Source organism: Cyprinodon tularosa, unplaced genomic scaffold, assembly GCF_016077235.1.
Source record: "Cyprinodon tularosa strain WSP-4 unplaced genomic scaffold, ASM1607723v1 ctg415, whole genome shotgun sequence".
NCBI lineage: Eukaryota > Metazoa > Chordata > Actinopteri > Cyprinodontiformes > Cyprinodontidae > Cyprinodon > Cyprinodon tularosa.
The window spans coordinates 411824-430088 of NW_024039136.1; the positions used below are offsets into that span (position 1 = coordinate 411824).

At 36.7% G+C, this 18265-nt stretch overlaps 1 protein-coding gene across 2 annotated transcripts in view; it reads left to right on the top strand.

Annotated features, from left to right (window-relative positions):
• plod2 (procollagen-lysine, 2-oxoglutarate 5-dioxygenase 2) overlaps positions 1-13498 on the top strand; it is a 48254-nt gene extending 34756 nt beyond the window's left edge. Inside the window, exons 9-20 of one of the 2 annotated variants that reach the window (XM_038298786.1) lie at positions 484-609; positions 698-819; positions 2374-2478; positions 3327-3452; positions 3615-3756; positions 4703-4765; positions 6905-7018; positions 7267-7332; positions 7521-7625; positions 9762-9908; positions 11562-11687; positions 11870-13498. In XM_038298786.1, coding sequence (XP_038154714.1) covers positions 484-609; positions 698-819; positions 2374-2478; positions 3327-3452; positions 3615-3756; positions 4703-4765; positions 6905-7018; positions 7267-7332; positions 7521-7625; positions 9762-9908; positions 11562-11687; positions 11870-12025 — 1398 coding nt within the window. In that variant the 3' untranslated portion in view covers positions 12026-13498. The remainder of the gene's footprint in view (positions 1-483; positions 610-697; positions 820-2373; positions 2479-3326; positions 3453-3614; positions 3757-4702; positions 4766-6904; positions 7019-7266; positions 7333-7520; positions 7626-9761; positions 9909-11561; positions 11688-11869) is intronic. The other variant, XM_038298787.1, reaches the window with a different exon arrangement.
• The last annotated feature ends 4767 nt before the right edge of the window (positions 13499-18265 follow it).

The window sequence follows — 18265 nt, forward strand, 5'->3', positions numbered from 1 at the left end:
AAACCGTTTAAGCTTGTGTTGGCTTGAAGTTTGAGGTCTCCTTCCTGTGCCTAAAAAACAGTCATTGCGGAACGTGAAAATTAGATGGTTCGGCTGGGATGGCTTTTCATCCCCAGCCCAGACCTTTGCTGTGAACTGGTCAAGAAAATTACGAATCCAGACTGGCCTGTGTGGGCTGAAGCTCAGTGTCATGGGAAAGTCTTCCTCATCTCTATGTCCTCCTTTTTTCCCATCTATGTATAGCATGTCCACAGTGGCATTTTTATGTGTTTTGTGTGTTTAAAAGAAAATCTTGCAATGTACAATTTCTTAAAATGTAAAAGAATTGGGTCTGTTAAAAATGAATAAGTAATGTGTGAGACATCTGCAGAGCCATAATGTTTATATACATGTAACAAGTGAGGTGTAAATATTCTTGGTTTATTACAGCTGTGATCAGTTGTTTAAAACAGAAATGATTTGTCTTTCCTCTAATCTAAACAGGAGTATCCAGACGTGCTAGTCGGAGTCTTCATCGAACAGCCAACTCCATTCCTTCCTGAGTTTTTCAAACAGCTGCTTACCCTGGACTATCCCAAAGATAAACTGAAACTCTTTGTACATAACAATGTGAGTGGGTGCAGAAACTCTTTGCTTTTTTAAAATCAGTCTCAAGTGTCTACCGCTTATAATCTGTTAATATTGGCTCCCTGCCCAGGAGGTTTATCACGAGAAGCACATTCAGAGGTTCTGGGAGGAGAACAGGGACGTGTTCAAGAGTTTTAAAGTTGTGGGACCAGAGGAAAACTTGAGCCAAGGAGAGGCCAGGAACATGGGAATGTATGTGTGTCTGTTAAAAGTTGAATATCTTTTAGAATCTGATGTTTGAAGAACAATTTTTACACAAACTGTTCATAATGAGCTACTGATGGCTAAGCTTTGCTGGTAAACTAGAAATGAATTGTCTCCAGAATTGGGGAATCCTAGAATTTTTAAAATAATCATAAATGCTTATGTTATGAGCAGTCACTGTGGAAGGTATTTTATCACTGTGAAACAAAAGCAAAATCAGCCGACAATTTATCCTACCTTTATTGCAGTTAGCATAATTAAAGATAAGCGTTACCACTGTGCTTATCCTGATCAGATCTTTGAACAGACCTCAATCAAATTTAATTTACGCTTTCTGGCCCTCGTTTTAACACCAAATCGACAGTATTTTGCCAGATTTTTTATTTTTTTTTCGTTTTAACATGGCAGTAAAACTGCATTTATTATGGCGATACGACTCGCCTTTTCTGTCAGGAATGTCTCTCATTCAGCTTGAGGCATCTACTTCTCTAGATGAATTAGCATTGTGTTATGGGTTGTATTCTTTCCCATCATCTTTTTCTGATACCTCTCCTTTCTCAATCAACTGTCTTGCTCGTCATCTGAAAAAAAAAAAATCTAGAACTGTTTAACAGTGAAAAGTGCCCTTACAAATTGACTATTTTCTTTATGCAGCTAACATGGAAAGATGAATAAGGCAATGGTTAACTTTTTCTAATGCTAGGGCCAAGCTAGGAAACTTCCTCTTATTTAAATTTGAAAAATATAATTTAGGGTTAATTTTGATATTTTAACTCAGTTTCGGGTATTTTGATCTGAAGGCAACACGAGGGTTAAGGATTCCTAACTAGGGGAAATCAGACTCTTACCTTAACCGACTTTTATAAGAAAATGCCAACAAGATGTTGATCCATTAATGCCATTTGCTAAAGTTGGTTAATGCATGCCACTCAGTGAAATTAACATCCTGAATCACTGAAAAGGTTGGCTGTGACTTATTTAAAGCTGGTTAAGTAATGAAGAAAATAAAAGGACTTCTAACTATCTGCAAGTTTTGCTTTCTGTTATAGCATCTTGAATGAACTGTTTACTAAAGGTAAAATGCCTTCAAAGAATTCGATCACGTTTAATTAAGAAACCCCAGCACAACAAAGGTAATGCTTATATGAGGTGCTTTCAATGACTACAAAAAAATCAGATTTTGTGTTTCCAATCATCTGCTCTTGGCCTAGTGAAGTTGAACTCTTGCTAATTCTGTTTACAAGTTAGCTTCTTGGTGCCTCTATAATTTAAACTGTTTAAAACAGAATATTAATCTTAACAGTACTGCAATTGTCTTACCGGTACATTAGGCTTAATTAAGATCCCATCAATAACAAAACCACGGTTAACTAAAAGTATCTAAACTGTTTAGACTATGACATATAAAAGCAATCAAAGCTCAGTTAAACTTAATTATGTACACATGGTTTAAATATACAATCATTGAATTGACTATTACATGTCAAAGTTTATTAATATAAATAAGACATTTTCGACAACGCTTTATGCTTATTTTATCAGGGATCTTTGTCGCAAAGATGCTACATGTGACTATTACTTCAGCCTTGATTCTGACGTCATGCTCACCAACCGACAGACATTGAAGCTTCTCATCGAACAAAACAGGTAATCACATGTCAGCTGCTGCAGTAGCCACGCTAGAGGCCATTAAGGGCATTTCCACAGTAGCTATCAAGGTCACTGAAGCATTGGATTCATCCCAGAGGTGGCAAACCCACAGCAGCCTTACAGCCTTACAGACGAGTCAATTAAAGGAAAAAAAAAAGCTGCTAAGGATATGATTTTTGGCTGTCCTCATGGAAACAGAATGTCTGCTGCACTAACCCCAAAATGCAGCTTGGCATAGCAAAAGAAACCCAAACAAACATGCAAACCCTTTTATCACCCTATACAGCACATGATTGTGAAGAAAACTTCCCAAAAACCATATGTCATTGGGATTTCTGCAGTGGAAATGTGAGTGACTGGTAGTACGTAAGGCGAGAGACTTTCTAGGATATTTAAAGGCAGCATGAGAATTTTCTGTTGGCACTGCAGCATTTGAAGAAACCAAGAATATGTGGTCTGCACGAGTCTGTTGGGGCCAACACATTTGCATTATTCCTAACCAACAATAATATAACTAAAACTATGTTGGCTTGGAGTTTTTATTTAAGTATAAAAACAACAGCATTCCACATTCCTTGATGATTCTTTTTATTGACCATTAGAATTGTTGAAGCACATTCCCTGTCAGGGTTAGTGTTCAACACAATTAAACATTTTTGGAGCTCCTTGGAGTGAGGATCGAAATAATTTCAGTACATTAAAGGCCTGGTTTGCATTAGACTAAATTAGCAGTGATGATTTACAGACAGGTGTTAATTGTTTTGATCCAGTGCAGTGGTTATAAAGAATATCAGTACATTAGGATGTTAGCTTTTTTAACTATTTTTTCCACTTTGCCTTCACAGAAAGATAATTGGTCCTCTTGTCACCCGTCATGGCAAGCTGTGGTCAAACTTTTGGGGAGCCTTGAGCCTGGATGGCTACTATGCACGATCTGAGGATTATGTCGACATTGTACAAAGGAAACGAGTGTGAGTCAGCTTTAATTTCTGACTGCTTATCTAATCTTATTTATATCATAGCATAGTTATGTAGAATTCTATCATTTCTAAATAATCAATCATGGATGCAGTGAATCACATTTACAAACCCTCCTTGTGAATTGAAAGGGAAATGTTTCCTTTTGTTTTAAGGGGTTTGTGGAACATTCCCTTCATGGCGCACATATACCTCATCAAGGGAACCGTTTTAAGGAATGAACTTAAAGAAAGGAATCACTTTGTTCTGGAGAAATTGGACCCAGATATGGCTTTGTGTAGAAACGCCAGAGAAATGGTAAGAAGGTGAAAAATACTGCACTTTTAATCACATGAATGTATTGATAGGCTCCTGTCACAGTGTTTCTATACTAGGTATGTTGGCAAATCTAAAAATATATTTTAAGATCTTGCAACCAGAAATGTATGTTTTGTGTTAAACATTGTTTATCTATGTTCCTCAAGTGGAATAAATTTGAAGAATGTATCATGTGTCACTGTAAAAGTATATTAGAACCTTGTGAAATTTGCTAGTAGCAAGGCTTATGACAACAAATGTTTTTCTTCTCTGTTGCAACATTGACACCTTAGTAAATTTCACATATTCAAACAGTATGTGACTCCATGTTTCAGCTATATCTTTTGCCAGTTATGCTACAGTAATGGATTTGTAGAAAGGCAATGTTGGAGTGTTATTTTTCTAATTTAAAATCCAAGGCAGCTACATAGTTGTGTGACAGATTTAAGGCATAAGCAAAAAGTATTTAATTGTTTTGAAAGTCTTTGTCACCAAGGCATGACCTAAACCCTGTACATGGTTTGCCTGCAGAGCATTAAGGTTCTCTGCTCTACTTGCATTCCCTCACCCTTCATGTTCTTCTGCCCTTTTTGCCATGATCTCAGTCAGTTGCAATGCCTGGCTTGGCAGCTGACGACATTAATCTTGTTTTGCTTTCTTTTCTAAAAACCTTTAAACTGTTCTCTCAGCTGTACTCTGTGACAACTACATGTCGCCTATGCTTAGAGCTGAACTGCTACCCTGCTCTGCGTGCATCCTTCCTGTAACTCTTCCACAGAAACATCGGCTTCAGAGGGAATCTTGCTACTTTGATCATGCGGGTGCATTTTCACTCCTTCTAAGTTCTAATATGTGTGACATGAAAATACTTTATCTGTCACTTTGTCTCTTACTCTGAGTAAAATTTATGCAGTCTTATTTACATGATGCTTCTCCTTCATTTTAGACCAGTCACAGGGAAAAAGACTCCCCTTCTCCGGAATCATTCCATATGCTCAGGTCCCCTAAGGTCAATATTTACTTTGATTGTTCTGCTTTCTGATATTCTAATTTCCATTGATATTGCACTCAGAAACCAATTATACTTTTAGGCCTGTCAGAGGCAGAATATGTTAAACTTTTAGGTTTTAATAATATTTAGCTTTGAGATCTAGTTTATTGTCCGATGCATCAATGATTGAAAAATACCCTAATGATAATGAAGGTTTTAATAATTAGTTGCAGTCTTGAATTCTATCTCCGTTTTGTTACTCTGTGACCCTAAATATAAATGTATTTTTTAAAATCATGTCACTGACCAACACAAAATTTAGCATATTTGTAAGCTATAATGATAAAGATACATGGCCTTTTTTCTTCATTCTTTTTATATCTAAAAAAAAAACATACAGGTGTTTGTTATTTACTCATTTGATACTGGAAAAAAGAAAATCAAGAGCCATCAGCTCTTAATTGATAGCAAATTATGGAGTTTAATATAACCGCAAAATGTTTACTGCTGTTCGGTAAAGGATGTAAAGGTTTTACACAAAATTGAAGTGCAAAAAAAAAAGAATCATGGAGGATGTAAAAGGCATTAAAAACCTAAAACCTCAGAGCATTTGTTAATTCATTATCAGAAAGGAAAGAGTAAGATTATACTGAAAATATATTGAACCGCAGCCATCCATCTAAATTTATAGGCTGGTAAAGTCTACCATTAATCAAAGTTACTTACTTAAAGTGGTGAAAAACAAACTCCAAAAAGCACAGCAAGTGGGGCATTTTGGAGTTGATGAGTGTTTGGACTAACCTCGATTGATATGTGTAGATCGCTGGCTGCCTTTTAGTCCGTCTGTGAAAAGGAGGGACGTTTAGTACAATACTTCAAGCTGATTTGGTGACGTGTCACTAATACCCGCCTTCCATAATAAGCTTTCAGCCAATCGTAGCAGTGAATCGTGACATTTTCACAACTGGCGAAGTAAGCTGATAAATCAAACTTTTTCCTAATCCTGTTGGAAGAAAAGCACAGAAATGTTTCCCATCCACAAATGCAAAGTCCCAGCCCAAAAAACCCCACTGGCATGTCATTGGTCTGACTCTCTGGTTGTTACGAGACGGACATATTAGGGGGAGTCTTTTAAGATTGATTTGTTGTGAGACTGAAAACTCAGATCTTGCGACAATCCAGATTACGCACAATGTTAAATATGGACAGGGCTAAATAGAAAACAGTTAACAGTATCTGTTTAAAGCTTTAAAAACAATAGTGTAGAGGTTCATCTTTCAAATAATTAAATATCAGATGTGTTTCGTTGATAAAATATAAATATAATTACGATTGTGGTTAAGGGAGATGAAAGAATTTGAAATAAAAGTAAATTAAAAAAACTTAATTATTTTATAAATTGATGTGAACCTCATTGTTTGTGAAAAGTATGATTTAAGAACTATTGGGGTAAGATAGCCCTTGTTAAGTTGAAGAGTCGATGTGCAAGTCCTCTTTCCTGATGGTTAACCCTGTCAAACCAAACCTCACCAAAAACAAATGTTAGCAGCTTCCCCTCCCCCCAATGAACACACTGACTGATCTCAGACTAGGCTCTAACAGCTCTGCCTTTCACCTCACTGCTGTTGCATTTGGCCTAAATCACAGCTTTGACATTGGCAATTTGGAAACTCACGCCACAACGTTAAAAGACCCATAATCTGTGATTTTTGACATTAACACAGCCTAGTCTGACAATAAGTCCAGATCCACAAAGCACCCTCCCTACGCCTCACTATACTAGTGTGTTCTCTTTAGTTTTGCTTCATCCCAGGACCCCCTTCTGATCTTGCCTCTCCCAACCCCCTAACGACTCTGTCTTGTCCTGACAAGGGCAACTCAGAGATGACTGACCCATAAATAATCTCAGATTATTTATAAGCCGCCTGTCTACTTCAACCTAGAGTTAAGCATGATTTCAGTGTGTTTAGACACACTTAAATCAGTTTTTATTGTTTTTCGTATGCCAGCAAAAATAACTAAGGAATTTAATGTGCTATAAATCTGCATGTTTTATAGTTATGCAGATGCATATCTTTTATACATTTTTAAACTATTTTCTTTCAACTCTATCATTTGTATGCAACCTAAAATGATTTATTTCCCTGTTTGCTGCAGGGAGTGTTCATGTACATAACCAACCGTCATGAGTTTGGGAGGCTCATTTCCACGGCTAATTATAACATATCTCGTTACAATAACGACTTGTGGCAGATATTTGAAAACCCTGTGGTAAGTCGTTATGTTCTTTCATTATTTTTACACGCATGTGAAATCTATTTCCTTCACGATAAACGGCAGCGAACTGTGCAAGTTATTAAAAGAAATGAAGGAATTATAAATGAGACAAAAGAAAACCATAGTGTAAGAGGGTTGCTGGCTGATAAAGCTGTGGGCGAGGAGATTAGCCCTCTCTGGAATGCAGGTCAACACATACTGTGAAAAAATATCTACTAATCTGAAAATATCTCCACATGCAGGACTGGAAGGAAAAGTACATCCACCCAAACTATACCCGAATTTTTACTGAAAACCAGTTGGAGGAGGTTTGTATTTATGTGTGTCTCTACGTTCACAGACTGAGAGTGAGTGAAAGGCAATGACATGACGTAGCAGGGAAATCCTAACATCTGGTTTTAGCTTTACTGGGTGTTGTATTACAGCAGCTACAACACCAGGTGAAGGTTTGAGTCAAGTCTGTCTCACTATATTTGTGTTTATGTGTGATTTGCAGCCTTGTCCAGATGTGTTCTGGTTTCCTGTGCTCTCAGTGAAGGCGTGTGATGAAATAGTGGAGGAGATGGAGCACTATGGTGTATGGTCTGGGGGCAAACATGAGGTCAGTACTGTTGCTGTAGACTTCCGGAACATAAAAGTAAAACAGAAAACAAAATACACTGCAAGGCTGTTGAAATTTTTTTCTGTCATTTTTGGTCCTTTTTTGTGTATACATATTTTTTGCGTTTTTAAATAATATCAGTAAATGAAAAACACTTTAAATATAGGGTTTCAGTGTATTAATGACCTGGTGTTGTCGTGCCTCAAACATTTTTCCAAACTAACCTCCAGTGTACAAATCCACACCACAATTTGTGGTGGAAATGGAAAGGTTTCCAAAAATACATATAATATACAAAAAAAACCCCAGATACTTTCAAAATATTTAAACCTCTTGAACCTTCTTATGACAAAGAGAAAATATTATAAAATGTAATTGTTAAACAATAGTAACAAATATTTGAGGTTCGTGTACAAATTTTACAGACATACTTTGATGGTATTAGGTTGCTAAGACAGTAACTCACACTTTTAATTTCAATTTTACATAGCCTTATTGGTAAATTATGTAAAAAAGCAGTTGTTGTTAGTTTAATGTAAATTCCTGTTTTATTTTGGTTTGTATGGTACATTCTGTTTCTTTACTTCCCATTTTCCCTCCAAGTCTCTTGCTGGTTTTGATTCTGTACAATTATTTTTTTTGTGTACCACTTTTATTTTCTGTTCTGTTCATTTTCTTTACACCATATAACTTTTTGCCACTGGGGGCGCTAGACCTGTAACTGCCCATATTTTGCTTCTATTAAACATTGAAAATAATAATAAAGACATTTGACTGTATACTTGGTGCAAAGTGTAAACTTACCAGACTAATAATAAAGTTACAAAAAGAGAATTGGTTTTATATCTGGCTTCTTCTTCCAGCCTTTGGCAATGAAAAAACTCCTTTCCAAGATTGACTCTTGTTTTTCCTCAGGCCCATCCCTTTCACGTTTTCTCTTTTTAGCCTCCTAAGAAGGTTTAAAATGTTTTCTTGCCTCAGCCATTAACCAATAGTCGAGTAGTTGGAAAAATAGTGGAGCAAAAGCCTGAGCTCCATGACTATATAAAAGCCTGTGGCTGTAAAGAGATACCTTCTTCCAGGTCACATGATCTGGCCAATGGTGGCGTGTCTTCTACCAACTTACATAGGGGGGTTTCAATAGAGAAGCCCCGCTTGTAGCATTGATAGTGTTAAGCACTGTAGCCTGAAGAATCATTTAAAATATTTAAATACTTAAAATATAAAATTTTTTTAAATATTTAAAATAACTCATTTAATGCATCAACTCTTTAGGTCAAAAAGTCCACGGTGTGCCTTTAAACCCCTTATTAGTAAAGAAGATTGGCACTGAGCCATTCTGTTATTAATAAAATCTTCAATACCTTTTTGCATAATGCGATATTCATATTGACTGGTATAGTTGAATATTAAAAGTTAAAAACATACTCATTATACTGGTTTATAACATAAATGAAGGACTGGTTTAACACTAAGCAAGATATTGCCAATAAAGATAACATCATTGATGTATTATACGTTTTTAAAGGATACTATCAAGAGAGAAATTTTATGTATCGTATGCAAAATATTTAAAGCTCATAGATACATTTCCAAAAAAGTTTAATGTGCAATGCCTTCAGCACACCAAGACAACAAGCTATTTCATACTACCAGTGGGTTAGTGGTTTGGAATGAAAAGGTTCTATATGCCATGAAATGTTGTGTATCTACAATGCATTGGTTTGCTTTATTGTTGTTGTTGAACTCAGCTACAGTAGTAGACAATGGTTACCACAATCTCCATCTCTAAAAAAAATTTGAAAACAAGTAATCCTGCTACCAATGTATTTTTGAGAAAATTTTATTTATGTGGCCTGTTTTATGTTGTCAAAATTGGTCATTTAGTGTCTCAGAGTTTGCCTTTGCAGACTGATTGCATGCAGATACTTTAAATAACTTTTTGGGAAATGACTGTCCTGGTTGGGTCATTAAGTTTCATGCAGACAGACGTCAGCCCAGCCTGCGGTCTTAAAGGCACACAGACACATCATCATCATCATCATTACATTAAAGGCTGTGGTCACGCACTTTTAGGATGGTGGGTCATTTGTTCCATCGTTAATCACAAGGATTTTTTCCTCTTCTTTTTCTTAGGACAAGAGGATTGCTGGAGGCTACGAGACGGTGCCAACTGATGACATTCACATGAAACAAATTGGGTTCGATAAGGAATGGCTTCACTTTCTCCGAGAGTACATATCACCCGTCACATTAAAGGTTTTCTCTGGTTACTACACAAAGGTTAGTCTGACTTGACATACTCATAACCCTTTTCTTTCATCTAAAACTTTTATTTGTATGTACTTTTCGCTATCTTGGTTTCCAACACATTCATTTTAAGTTTTTCTCCCTCCAAATCCTATATGGCTGTAATATGTTTAAAATTGGTTTTGCGCTGCATAGAAAGGAAGAAAGTCTGCAAGCACACAGATCCATGCATTCTAGCTAGAATTAAGCACTTCTCTATGCAGCAGTAAAGTCCCACAATGATGGACTTCAGGATTTCAGGTCTCAAAAACAATCAAAATCAGGAGCCAAAAAAGTGAAAGCTTTATCTGTCACCTGGTAATATTTTGGTTTTGAGAAAAGTAATTGTGTACAGTCTTATCAGTACCATAAATGTAATAAGTTAAATTACTGGTTTAAGTAATGGTTGGGGCATATTTGTTGCTGTGGTTACTGCAGAAGGAAACTGAAATATCTCAGTAATGTTATAATTTCATGTTTTCCAATCTCTGGTCTTTGTAAGTAGCCAACCTACAGTCTATTTTGTGTGGTTCTTAGCTTATGCACTACCATTATAAACATAGTGTCAACTCATTAGCTGTTAACTATATCATTGGCCAATTCTAACATTTTTCCATGTGTTTTCAGTTTCACTTTAAGTTAAATGCAGACTAACACTCTTAGACCTAAGGGCCACCTAGAGTGGTCAGTTAACTTTACATGTAAGAACCTTAGTTTTAAGATCAAGGATGCTTGCTGTCATTTCAGTTGCTACATAGCTCCAAGAATCCATTAAAGGTTATTGCTACCGTCTCTTTCAAATAAGTATTGAATATAGTGACCCAGTGATTAGTTATTAACACTGGTTTAAAACAAAATTAACTCTTATATAACTGATGACAGAAGCTTTTTTTCCATACCATCACTACAGGTACTTTTGCATCTCTCTCAGATTTCACAATTCCATTAAATTCAATGACACTTTATTAATCCTCGAAGGGGAATTCAGATTCAGTACAGCCTGTCCAATAAGACAAAAACATACAGAAAGACATTAGACGGCATTACAGATGGAGCACGTGGTGTTAAAGGCCTTGCTGCCATAAAAGGAGCTGGCCTTATAGTAAGAAAAACAAAAGAAAGGGATCACAATAGGTCAGAGGAGGATAAAAAATCATATTTTAAACTTTATCCTTAGTAGGATAGAGTTTGAGACTGCATAAAAAAAACAGTACATAGCAAACACTGAGCTAAGTAGGATAGACAGGGAGGGAATGGGAGAGAGAGAAAAAAACGTTCTCCAACAAGAGGGAGAGGGAAAGGTTAAAAGCCATAGTGCATTTGTTGTAAGCAAAGCAATAGCATGTAGAAAGCGATTCTCAGCCAAGGCATAGAAACATGTGGAGAAGGGACTGTTCTGCACTATTCTGTGCAATCCAGGGAAAACTGCAGTGCTTTTGACAAATTGTCTAGCATGGATCCTATTGCAAAACACTCTGCTGTTCTGCAAGCCTACGTTTTTAAAATTTTAGAATAATCAGCCAGTATCATGTTATTCCTGGGTATTTTTGCAGACTTTCATCCTGCTTTTTTATAAATATGAAGCAATGACTTGCAAAAAAGACACATAATTGTTTTTTTTTTTGTTTGTTTTTTTTTTCTCAACAGGGATATGCATTGATGAACTTTGTAGTTAAATACACACCCCACAGACAAGCCTTCTTGAGGCCCCATCATGACTCTTCCACCTTCACTATCAACATTGCTCTCAACAGCAAGGATACTGATTTTCAGGTGAGATAAGTTTTGCAAATAAGTCAGGGGTTTTCCTGTATAACATGAGTAATAAATTGAGCAGACTACTGTGGAGTTCTTTGTTAGGTTTGTGATTTTTTTGGTCTTTTTTTGACCATAACTGTTTTGTGCATCTCACAAAAACATTTTTTTCCTGCTCTCCTTATTTACATTCTCATTAGGGTGGAGGTTGCCGCTTCCATCGATACAACTGCTCCATAGAATCACCAAGGAAAGGATGGAGTTTCATGCATCCTGGACGTCTGACTCATCTCCATGAAGGTTTACCTACCACCAACGGCACTCGATACATCGCAGTGTCATTTGTTGATCCTTGAACTTAATTTTAAACATACTGTAAATATGTTCTAAAATGGTCTAGGGGTGCAAATGCAGTTTAAGTACATAATTTCACAGCAAGTTTAAAAGGTCCTGTAAATGCAAACATTAAACTAGCAAACTCAAAATGAGACTAACAAACACAAAAAAAAATATATCAAAAGAAATATGCAGCAAATGTAAATATCTAAATTTACAGAAAATAGCAGCAAACATAAAACATGCTACAAACACAACACTCACCTCAAATACATAACCTAATAGATGCTAACACACAAAATCCATGCAAAGACAAAAATCCAGCAGTGGAAAAAACTAACAAAAACTAGCACAGCATGATGAGAGTGCTCCAGAGCACTAGGGGAGAAAGTCATTGACTTGGGACCAGATCCTTACTAAAGGCATAATGGATGCTAAGAGCAATTAAATGTTAAAAATAAGAGATTCAAGGAAAAACTGACCTTTTCTTCTATTTGTCCAGATGACGTTTGGGAAGCATCCTATTAATATTTTTGCTAAGGGTCCAATGCATAGTTGTTTTTGTTCACTGTATTTGTTTTGTGTGCTATTCTACCTTTTGAATTTCTATTCTAATTTTATGAGTTTGCAGGGTCTTTTAAATTTATTGTAAAATCATTTATTTAAACAGCATTAGCACCCCTCTTTATTTTTGCTTCAGTCATTTGTTTTGGATCAATTTTGTGTCTGATGGTTCCATGATGCAGTTTTTTTTTTTTTTTTTTTCCATTTTAATTTGAGCAAATGCTTTAAAACGAATACAATAAGTTTATCTTTTAAGAATCTCTGTCAATCAGTGAATATAATGAAGAAAAGTAGCAAGCAAATTAAATGACAAAATAGACTGCAATAAAAAACAAGTAGACGGCTACATAGCTTTGCAACAGTACAACTGTAAACATTCATTTTAGAGAAGAAAGCATATCTTTATACTGTAGGTCGGTTTTTGTGTTTTACGGTAATGATTTGATACCATCTTGGTAGGTGTCATACACACTGGTATCTTCACAAGCAACTCAGCTGGAGCATGTGCACATTAGCTACAATAATTGTGTTTCAGGGAGAGTTTTGCACAAATTGAAGCTTACTACTGGTGCTAGTCAACTTCAACTTATTTTCATCTAAGACAAAGGTCCTTAATTGCCTGAGGCCATACCGATTTGTTTTCCTTCACCAAAGAAGCTTATTCCAGACTTTCCTTTGAAAGAACTTTGAAAAGGCTAGTTCTCTCATTGTGAACATGTGACGAGACAGCAGATTTCAGTTCACTCTTTTGCGTTGTCCATATTTCACTGTCTTGTGCTTCTTTCTTTAAAAAAACGACAAAACTAATTTGTTTTCCTGAAAATGTATTTGCCTATTTTTCTGATGGGCGTGACTGACTGGATTTTGAAACTCAGCAAACGAACATGTTTAAGTTATTGTCGCGATTCAATAAAATCAGTTACAAAAAATGTGTTGATTTTTTTGTTATTTACATTACTGCCTCTTTGTTTTAGTTTTTCAATTAGGGTAGGTCCTTTGTGCAGAAGCTGCAGACATCTGCAGTGCCATTTTCAGATGTCACCTCTTGGCTGAATTCACCATATCCAATTCACCAGGGCATGGACATCAATACTTCTCAACTTTATGCCATCAAATTTAAATATAGAAAGTCCAAAAATAACCAGAAAGGGTAAAGTCCAAACAGTGCTTTTAATAAAAGCTTGATATTATATTGGAAGTATTATTTCTTATACATATTTTCATTTCACTGTCTAATCTTCTTTTTATCCACTGGTTTGAAAGTGATTTAAAAACAAGAAAATACAAAAATGTATCTTTTTTACTTATTTGACAGAAAACGAAAACACATACACTCAATAAGGAAAAACGTAAGGTAACCCTTCCCCTCTAGAAGGTAGTAAAATTTTGTTCTGTTTCAGTTTTACAAAGCAAGAATCAGGGTTTATTGGTTGGTTATAGATTCATGAGCTGCTCAGGTTCTGCTGCATAAAAGAAAACAACGAAAAACATGAAACCTAAAACTAATCCTCTCTGCCGACATGCAGAATTTTTCTTACAATGATGTATGCTGTTCACTCAAGTCCTGTCCTGTTCGGTTGTCTAAATAATTCAATCTTAGGGTCATCCATCTGCTTAAATAACACTTCAGATATAGCCTTTGTTTATATTTTGGGGAAAACCTTGGTCTGGCTTTCAGGTTTTTAGAGCAAAGGTTTACTCTTGCAGACCTGCCACAGAAGATAAACATTTGCTGTCTTTTTTGATGCAGTTTTATGTTAGTTGCACCAACAGCCTGCTGTAGGTCCTTTGGTGGTATTTTCAGGTTTTGGGAAACTTTATTCAGCTGTCTTAGCCTGCTTTATGGACAAGCTTGATTAAACAGCTACATTCTTGTTCACCAAATGTCCCCCAGTTGCTGACTATTTTAAATACTGTGTAATGGCTGATTTCAAAGTTTTTACCAGTTTAATTAGTTGCTACGGTTTAATTTTTGAGGGCCTAAGACAGCCCCTCTGTCTTATCGTGGTGTTTACTCTCCCTTAAAATATAAGGGGAAAAACAAACTCAATGCTTTGACTTAAATTGTAAATTTATATTCAGACATTTGACCTGGAGCATGGCTTCATGTCTAGCAGCTTTACTCTTCATCATCTCTGCAGACAGACATATGATGTTATCACTGATTCACTTGGTTTCCAAGTTGAAACATGTCACATGTTAAATCAATCAACTAAAACACACTAGAGCTTGTGTGCGCTGGTGTGTTTTGAGGTGTGGTGTGATGAAATACATCCATAGGAATGTGCCTCTGTGTACCTTTGGAGCAGTGTGCATACATTCACATGTAAACAGATGAAAGTTTTAGAGATGGGTGATATAAAGACTAATGACGGAGGATGTATTGAGGATGGTTGTTGTAAGTACATGGTCATGCAATAAAAAAGTGATGATAGTGGGTGTTTTATTCAGCCGGTTTAACTGAATGATTATAAGCTATCATTTTAGACATGTACCTCACAGATATGAAACATCTTAAAGGAATAGTACACCCAAAACATGATTAGCCTTCATTTTCTACTCACCCCCATGCTGAACAACACTCTGGAGTACTTTTTTGATATCTCAAATGCATCTGGAGATCTGGGAGGCTTCTTGCTGTCTGCTGACATTCAAATAATGGAGGTCTATGGCGCCCGAGACAGAAAGGTCCATAAAAGTCCATAAAAACGTGTCAATATTCCTTCATACTGCTCGTCCAATGTATTCCAAGTGTCCTGAGTGGGTAGCGTCCATAATTTACTCGAAACGAAGTCATTTAGAATGTTTTTAGAGCATAAACAGTAGTGTATAGGATTTCCTAATAGCGCCCCCATGCGCGCTCACGGCGCTACGGAAGCCGGCAGACCAAACCAGCGCATTCAGCTCGGCAAAGAACTCATGCTCTTCCTCAACACTGAAGTCCTCAGACATTTTTCTTTCGTTGTTTCTTTCTTTGCACAGGTAAACAGCACATTTCTTCTTCTACTCTTGCATTATCGGCAGAGCAGACGCTGAATGCGCACTTCCTTCCGGTTTGGTCTGCCGGCTTCCGTAGAATCGTGAGCGCGCATGGGGGCGCTATTAGGAAATCCTATACACTACTGTTTAGGCTCTAAAACGTTCTAAATGACTTCGTTTCGAGTAAATTCTGGATGCTACCCACTCAGGACACTTGGATTACATTGGACGAGCAGTATGGAGGAATATTGACACGTTTTTGTGGACTTTTGTGGACCTTTCTGTCTCGGGCACAATAGACCTCCATTATTTGAATGTCAGCAGACAGCAAGAAGCCTCCCAGATCTCCAGATGCATTTGAGATATCAAAAAAGTACTCCAGAGTTTTGTTCAGCATGGGGGTGAGTAGAAAATGAAGGCTAATCATGTTTTGGGTGTACTATTCCTTTAAGTCTTACATCTCTATCAAATTTCCCTCCATCCTATATCCATGTTATTTTTACTCTACATTGCTGTCTGACTGACCAAAGGCATGTATCTGCTTCTTTTAAAGCCAAGATGAAGGCTGAATGTTTGAGTAGGAGCTATGGAGGAAAGATGTGGGTCAGACTAGGGAGGGAGGGAGGCTCTCGGTGCTGAAAGAGCCTTTTGTGTCTATCATTTCCCTTGAACTGCCCTCACTCCATACCCTCTGAAAGGTGACATTGATTGCAACCAGGTATGCAGCATAAACTGCTCTCTGACCAAGATAGAAAAATGCAGCAGTAAAGGTTTTATTAAAAGAAGGAATGGATTGAGAAACCTGGTTTTATTTAGTCCATTGGAAGCTGGAAGTATGTGTTTTAGACATGCTTTAACATGGCGATTTCATGTGTTTAGGATAAACTAGTAAAAGTAAGACCTTATAATAATAAAAAGTCAAGTATGTTATTAGCTGTACTGTCTCCAAGAGAGAATGGTAATTTAGCTATTATGACAGTATACAATCTGGCCCAGACTCAACAATGGATTTAAAAGAAGTGTTTATAATCACACAGGAATTGAAATGCTTTAAGCCAGCCAGTGTGTGGTCTCAGTTGGCAGTGATGACTCAAAGACTGTAGGATTGAATGTGACATTTAAGAGAAAGGGAAATTCTCAGAACCTGCTTAACATAAGTTAACCATCAGCTATTCTCATAAGCTGACCCTGTGCTCTAATTCATTTGTGTAAAAAAAAAAAAAAAAAAAAATGGGTATATTGTTGAGATTTTCACTCATTTAAACAAAACATTTGTGATCATTTTTAGGTGATTTAACATGACCAACAATGATAACTTAAAGGTACATGCTGATGCAGTTCTATAACTGAAAGCAGCTGCAAGTGGCATATTCTACTCCAATCATCCCACTCTGCATTGCTCTTAAAGTACATTTTAGTGGGTTTTTAAATGGGAGAGATAGGCCGAGTAACATGCAGGGCTGGACTGGGCCCATAAAATGGCTCTGGCATCTATGCCATGACGGCTATAAAAGTTATGCCCATGTGTTCCTTCAAGAATTGTAATTTAGGCTGAGAATTTAATCAAGAGTAAAATTCTATTAGGTGAAAATGCTAGATAGGTACTAAATAACTTATCATCTAATTTAGTCATTCAAAATTATGTAATCAAAAGAAAGCTAGAAAATCTTGATTTTGATAGTGTCTTGGTTTTTCCATATGGAGTCCGTGCACAAGCCAGAAAAGCCCACAAGAGTTTACGCTACTCAAAGCGTGATTTTGGTCCTTCTTGTGTACTTACATTATTACTTTAAGGTTTCTTACATCAGCTCTTGTTACCACCTCCTGTCTCTTCTCCACCAAAATGGGTGATTCCAAAAACCAGGGACTGAACTCCAGGCAGTAGTGTTGCTGCTTGTGTGGTTTTTTACCTATTGTGCAAAACACTAGGATTAACAAGCCATGGCTAACTGCTAGTGTTGACAGTAGTACATTTTAATGCATTTAAGATCCATTAGGTTGGGTGGGTGACATCTTTGCATAACCATCAGAGATGTTCAATCGCAATAAAGTTTGGACTCTGGCTCTCCAGGACTTTCACTATGTGGTTCAGGGGCTGTTCAGCAAACTCCAAAGAGAATTCTCTGTGTCTTTCATTAAGATTTCCTTTCATCTGTACAGTTACAAAACAGGCCTGATTTGTAGGTTGCCGTTGAAATTTTGTCTTTCTAGGAGGTTCTCCGCTCTCCACAGAGGAAGACTGGAGCTCTGACAGAGTGGCCATTAATGGTCTGGTGTTGGTGTAGAAATTATCCAGCACTCAGCAGTGTCTACATCCTTGGTGCAGGACGCTACTGTATGTCCATTCTGATGCCAGCTACTGATAACAGGCTAGAACTGATAACTGAGTGGACAAATTTATCTCCCACCCTTATGGAAAAACCCACAGCTTTGGAGTAAAGGAGAGGGATTCAGACAAAAGTGCAAACACGCTGGTTTAATTTATCTATTTTTGACAAACAGATTTTTTTTTATTTGAGGACATATTTTTCAATACAAACGATACTGTAAAAATACTTGCTCAAAATTCCTACCAATGTGAGTCAAAAAATTTGTACTTTCTCCAAATGATAAAGATTACTTAATTGTATATGGAACCAATTATTTGCTAATTTAACATATGCCTCCTGCCAAACTTTTTAGATGTTCCCCTAAGATTTCCTTAGAAAATAATTCTA